The sequence below is a fragment of the Pygoscelis adeliae genome, unplaced genomic scaffold (genome assembly GCF_000699105.1).
Source record: "Pygoscelis adeliae isolate BGI_AS28 unplaced genomic scaffold, ASM69910v1 Scaffold304, whole genome shotgun sequence".
In the NCBI taxonomy this organism is placed as follows: domain Eukaryota; kingdom Metazoa; phylum Chordata; class Aves; order Sphenisciformes; family Spheniscidae; genus Pygoscelis; species Pygoscelis adeliae.
Window position 1 is genome coordinate 659,386 of NW_008824558.1, and position 7,051 is coordinate 666,436.

A 7,051-nucleotide genomic window follows, 5' to 3' on the forward strand; every position below is an offset into this window, starting at 1 on the left:
GAGCTGCTGCCGCCCGGAGCTCCTCACAGCAGGCTTCTCGCACCGGGGAGCTGTTTCTGCCAAAGCTGAATAAGCCGTAGCGCACACGGATGTTCCAAAAGCTGGTGCGCGGCTGCTAACTCCAGCGGCATCCCGCTCGGGTAGTTTGTTCTAGAAACTTACGTGAAAACATCTCGCCGGAGCATCTGCACCTCTCAGCGCTGGCTCCTCACACGCTTCAAAAAGCGTAGGCTTTCCTTGCCAACATGCTTACACCTTACTTCCGTTTTAAAATGTTCTTCTCCTATCATTTCTGAATAGACTCTGTATCGTAACGAGTAGGGGAAGCTACCCGCTCAAACTAAACCTACGGAGAAGTACTTTCCCCCACGTCTTGCACACCCTGCCCAGCTCCACGCCGCCTACATCTGATGCGGGAAGGAGCAGGGCACGAGGCCGCTGCACCACCCGCGACAGCCAACAGCACTGACCTTGCATCACCGGCCTCGCCGGCGAGCAGCGGGGATGGTGACCTCCTGCACCAGCACGGAGAGCTGCATGACGGTCTGTCTGCAGCCTAAGCAACACCTGTCCAATTTACATCTGTACTTTTATGAATCTGAAAATTACTTACTAGCACTACCCCATAAACCTAGAATTAAAACCCCCAAAAACGCCATCAAATTCCCTTTCAAACATTTGCAATTTTTTTTTCCCCACTGGATAAATTTGTCTTTGTTGTCTTGAACGTGGATGATATTTATGGTAGAGTGTGCAAAGGAATGAGACAAAGATTGTCTACAATCGGTAGTATGTAATTAATTATGCATGCAGCTAACTAATCAAGGAAACGTCTAAGCGTGTTTACTTTTCAGTAATTCGAAGAGCATGACCATCCAAATGACTCAGCAGAAATAAGAATAAACCAGACAGAAACAAATAGAGATATCTTTTTCAGAGACAGTGACACAGGAATATGTGTGTTCACATATCCAGGTTCACAATTCACATACCGAACCACTGAGCAGTAAACCGTAGTGTGAATTCAGGCCTGTTAGTTATTCTTCAGCAACTCCCTTTTCAGAGACCCAGATCGCCTAAACTATAACTAACATTCCATATACTCACAACTTACATATCAACTTCCCTCTTCCTTAGACGGCAGCGAAACCATTTCAGGATTAGTTCGACAATTATAAACCAAATAATAAATATTTTGTCTTCTTGCACAAACCACACATGATAGGAACAGCTCAGTATTTGAGCCCACTTTAGTCCACTTAGTTTGACAACATTTCACACAAGGGGGGTGAAAAAGGGTGGGGCGCTTCATTTCACAGATTTCGATTCTTTTGTTTTCCCACACGATTATGCCTCACAACCCATCATCAGGAACTCAGGCTGACATCTCAATTGTCTGAGAAAAAGCAGCTGAGTAGAAATTAAAATGCCAATGGAATAAAACATGATTGTCATGAAACACTTTCCTGATGGATAAAAACTTCAACAGTTCAGGGAGTGTTCTATGAAAGAAAAAATACACAGATTCCTGTACGCCATTCCTGTATCTGCCACTGCCTTCATGCATGGGGTTTGGTAAACGTCTTTCAGACAAACCCAATGACAGCACCTGAATTTTTCATATGAAACTGAAAAGCACATAAAGCCCAGAAGGATCCAAATCTTAAAATGATTCAACAGTTTGGTGCTCCTTTCACACCTACCCTAGATCAAGACCCAAATCCTAGATGCCAGTCTTCCACTTCAGCCCTCAGCTCAGAAGTGCTGTCGATATATCTGCTGGGTACCTGCCAGTCTGGGCTACATCCAAACGGCAACACTTTCTTTTTAAACATAGCTGTGAGGAAATAAAAGGCTGTGGACAGCGTGCCATACCTTCCTCAGGACCACCGGTTCCACAGACTGCACGCTTACCCTGCAGGCAGGAGACCCATGTCTACTTCTTCCCTTCCCTGAGGCTGCACCTGCATCTTCTGACCACCAAGAGCGAGACCTATAGCTAACCGTCAGGGCGGTACGTTAGGCAGAGCACAGGGACATTTTCCGCTATTTCTGCTGAAGCTGCACCACTGTGAAAGGAGTTCAAGATTTGCTGAGCTCAGTAGGAAAAAATCTACCGTGGTTTATTGAGAGTGCATGAAGAGTCTCAGCAAGCAGTGAACAGGACACACGCTCCCCACTTGCTGGCAGAGCCCAAACCATCAGGCCAGAAACTCATACTCACGACTCCTCTCAGGCAAAGGCTCGGGGCTGCGAATCCTCAGCAAAGGTCATAAAACCTCAGAACAACAAGGAATAGGGGACACCCACGTTCTTTGTGTTGTCTAACGCTATGCAGCGCTCTATCCAGCATGCCGTTTTGGGGGACTGTATGCTAAGATGTCAAACTTACCCATAAGGAAACTGATTCTGATTTTCCAGGGATTCCAGGTTCTAGATGACATGAGAATGGCCAGATGGACACAGAATGGGTCTCAACACCAAGGCTGAAGCTTCCATTGCCCTCCTTGCCTCTGCTTCTTACAGTCATTGTACCCCATTCCCTCACCTGTACACACAGACTTAGTAATCTCTGGTATTTAGGAATATCCAGCAGAAAAGGGGCTCTAAAAAGGCTAAATCTAAGTAAATTAAAAAAAAAAAATTAAGATGGCATCAATGTTTTAGAAAGAAAATACTCTTCTGGAGTAATTTAGATGCACACTCTTAACAGGAGTCAAAACATTGTAGCAGAGGCTCAAATCACGCCTGCTTCCCACTGCTGGCAAACTTATCAGCTACAGAAACAGAAAGCCAGGAGTAACATTGACTGAAGCACTACAAGCCAAATTCTGGTCTCACTTACACTGTTGTGAATTTCCAATTTTCCCCCTCCATTTACTCCAAAATTTGTTCATAAAAAAGAAACATTTACCCCATGAGCACCACTAAATAGAAGTTGGAAGCAGCAGATTTCTCTTTTCTAATTACTGTAGATCCTTAAAACTGTTCCAGATGCTGAATAGCTAAGAAATGTCAAATACAACACCTGGTTATTCAGAGAGCTGCAGCTGTTTCCTCTGCAGACTACGTAACACATCGTTTCTTCCTTTTAAATAGTTTACACCGAGAGAAAGACCACAATGTAATTAGTAATATCACTCGGGATAAAAACCAAACTGCAGTTAGGTAAGGTCTGTTGTTAACCCCAGTGGTTTCCCATTAGCTCCACAGCAAGAGAGCCTCCAGACACCAGTTCTTGCCCATTTTTAACGTAGACATTTTCCTTATGGTCAGAAGCTTACTAAGGCTCCCTAGATTAGTTACTGAAACTCTTTCCTGTATCCACCCAATATGCTCTCCATGTCGCTAAACAGACCGAACATCTTTTACAGCCTTTTGCACAGGTTATCAGAATTACCTACACACTCACTGGATGCGTACATCTAAAATCTTGTCTGTGTAAGCATTAAATGAAAACATGCTGCGGGCAGGGGCAGAACTACATGACAGATAGGGACGTTCAATTACATTTTTCCTTCTTTGTCTTACTGTATACACAGAGCCGTCCCAATACGCTGGACCTAACAAAGAAAAAGACAACGCCCAACATTTTCGGAGTTGCAAGTAACCTCAAGAACATGCCAAGAACAATACTGCACCACAAATATTATTTTAACTCATCTCTGAAGTTCCTTATGAAAGTAACTGCTTCAGAAACAACAATTTTAAAAGTATCAGTAACATCACAGTATGACTTTGTTGGAAAGGGTTTGGAAAACAGATTTTAGGTACTCAGCACTACATTTTCATCTTTCTCCTTGGTAGTAGAAAGTCTGGAATTGATAAAATACTTCTTTTTACTGTAATGAATGGTCTTTCGGCAAGATGAGCATTTTCCACAGCCCCGCGGTTCTGGCTGGCTCTGTGTACTGAACGACAACCCACCACACATATGAGACCGAACTACTGATATCCCGGAACGTCAGACATAAACGCAGACTGTGCTGATCCCCGGTCCTGCAACACATATGACCTGTGAAATAAAACTATAATTAACTTAAGCTCAAACCATTTTTTTTCTATAAACCAAGTTTACATGTCTTAACTAATTGCACTGCTACCTAATACCATTTAAATCAGTATTCCATCAATGATGTTGGCAAACAAGCTTAAGTCTGATCGTAGCACCTTTTAATCTCTTAAAATAAAAATAACCAGTCAAGTAATTTCAAAAGCAGTATTTTATCACACTTCTAATTTCCAGCTATTACCACCACACTGTAGAAGCAGCCATTCCATTCAGATCCTGCTTTCCCATCAGCTCTTTCTACAGTTGGGACTCTTTCAAGATGCTTTCATGCTGGAGTGCACTACCAGAACTGAGAACAACTTAGTAAAGAAAAAGTCCTCAAATACTTAATAAAATGTTGCCACATCTCTAAGCAGGTTTAGAGAACAAGTCAAGGAACAGGCAAACCTTGTCTGGGTCAAGAGTAAAATCTTAGTCTTGCTATAATTGGGAGTAAATACAAGAGTCATTGTAATTACATTGTGACAGGCTGCTTCTGTACCTCTGATACCAGAAGCACTGCACTGGAAAAAAGGTTAAGTGTGGAGCAACGCATGGCTTAGTTTTAAAGAAAAGCGGGCTGCAAAAGGAAAGTTTACTTCTACCAAACCCAACCCCCTTGTCACAGGGAGGCTACAGTGACATTTAAGATTTCGCTGGTCCAACTGTTTTCGCAGTTGTCTAGAGTTTAAAAGCCTTGGGTCGGGTGGTTGTTTTTTAAGAAAACATGATGGCAAAACCCAACTGTCCAGCAGTCGCAGCTTTTACTGAAAAATCAAACAAAATTCAATGGCCAAAGGCTTGGGGTATTTTGCTGGTATCAAGTATCTGCTTTCTTTCAGAGGCGAAACTTTGGTGAATGTGAATTGACATCACATTCTGACATTCTCATTTCCCTGTTACAGTGATAACACAGAAAGCCAAAGATTTGCCATGCCATTTTATGTCCTTCGCTCTTTCAAACCAGAAGCCCAGCAGATGGGCAACGAGGAATTCAACAGAGGCCCAAATGCTCCCCAGCGCTGTTAACGATGATGCCTCTCTTCTACCCAGAGACACCACCAAGAAACCCAACTGGAAACCATAGGTGCTAAAGTACAATTTACGCTGACAGGTTTATAGCCTGGTAAAGATTGCATCAGCCTTTAAATCGATTATTTCCACTTGATAAATATTTTTACAATTGAAACTAGCTAGACCAAAACAAGTTTAGACTGTTGCATTGCCTAACTCCAGATGCCTTGACGCTTTAGCTGGTGTTTGGGGTCAGTCGGTTTGGTGTGTGTGGATCACAGATGTGGATTTACATAGTATCTGCTAAAAAAAATTCAAGGTTTATATTTTTGTTGTTCCTGTCTCTCTCTGGTGCTGCGTTACAGGGACATTTGGACCCTAAGTCAATTTCTTGCATTAATAACATTATCAGACTGAGAAAAGCTAAAGTTTTATAAAGGGGCTATAAGAGTGAATAAGGAATATATACCTACATGTTACCCATGGGAAAAAGACTCCTCAAGTCAACCAAAAATGTTACATGTTATGTGTCGCTTCAAACGAGGAAAATGGGAGAAACGCTCTTCAAAGGTACAAGAATACCTCAAAGAAACCCAAACAAACAAAACCCCAACAAAACCAAAATCAAACCAGAGGTAAATCCGTGAGCTGGACAGGAGATTCCTAATGACAGCAAAATTACAAAACATGCTGCTATTTTGGATAATAAATAAACAGAAGATCAGCAGTAGATAAAACTCAGCCCTTGAGAATAGGAAGGCTGATCCTGTGGAGCATTGAGTACCCTGGGGGAACCTGGATCTTTTAACATAAAAGCCAAAAGGAGATCTTTGGCAAAACAGCCTTGTATGTTGCCAACCTACCATAGAAATAATTGGAAATCTGATTTTTAATAGAGAGGACAGTCAAAAAAGCCTTCCAAAGGATGCTTTTTCTTGATGATGCACAGCACACAGAAGTCGGTCAACATTCCCATTCAACTGTGGGAAGTAAAAGCAGCGTCCGGGCCCTGAGCGCACCAGCAGACCTTACCTGCCCTGCACAACCTCAGGTGGGACCCCCAGCCCCTGCCCAAGAGCGCCATTTGCACTCAGTGCTGAGCCTCCTGTCCTTCCCTGAGTGATGCTGTAGGTGTACCTATGCGGTCCTTGCCCAGTCTACTGGATGGACCTTGGACCTTCACTGTAGGCTTTCCACCAGCCCTGTCTCTGGCCCTATCTGCCGCTGCTCCTGACGGGACTGCTTGGATGAAGCCCAGACCTGGTTCACCACCTTGTCTGGTCTGGGGCTGTTAATGGAGCCTGTTATCACCACCCCAACTTTGCCAACTTATTCAGACCTGGGTCACCTCTGGCTCGCGGCATGTCCCGGCTGGTGGAACAGCCCTGCTCTTGCTGTTCCCTGACTGTAGCTGCATTCAACAAATGAATTTGTCAGATGTTGCACACAGCCTCCCTCTGAAATTGGTGGGCTGCTAATGCAGGAAAGGTAGCTGCCGTTCACAGGAAAGGCTTTTAAGCACTCAAGAACTGGTTAAGGCTGGGTACTCCTTTTGAATCACACCTAATTTTCAAAGGGGTCCCACTCTATAGCCAGAAAGTGACAAAAATCTCTGCTTTGGAAAGCTCAGTCATTTGAACCGGTTTAACATTTATTCATCTCTATCACAGACAACAACTTCAGAAATACATACCGATACCGTAAAGACACCACATCTACAGAGATGAAAAAGCCTGCGTGAACAGAAAGATGATCAACTTTTAAGCACATTAGTTTCGTTAATTTAGCGGGACCACTCACTCGTTCACAAACGGGATTCTGCCACGCTATCGTTTTGCTCGTGTTAAAAGGAACCAGAAAGTGGTTAAGAAGTTAGAAACAAACTCCGAGCTCAGGCTCGGCTGAAACCCCTTTCCTGACAAACCGGCGGAGCGGGGCAGCACCTGCCTGCCTTGCCCGGTGAACCCCGCAGGGCCAGGGGGCCGC

At 43.8% G+C, this 7,051-nt stretch overlaps 1 protein-coding gene across 1 annotated transcript in view; it reads right to left on the minus strand.

The window, feature by feature from the left end:
- Positions 1-7,051, minus strand: part of LOC103915221 (uncharacterized protein FLJ43738) — a 46,401-nt gene that overhangs the window by 37,427 nt on the left and 1,923 nt on the right. Inside the window, exon 2 of the mRNA XM_009322006.1 lies at positions 382-556. Coding sequence (XP_009320281.1) covers positions 382-556 — 175 coding nt within the window. The remainder of the gene's footprint in view (positions 1-381; positions 557-7,051) is intronic.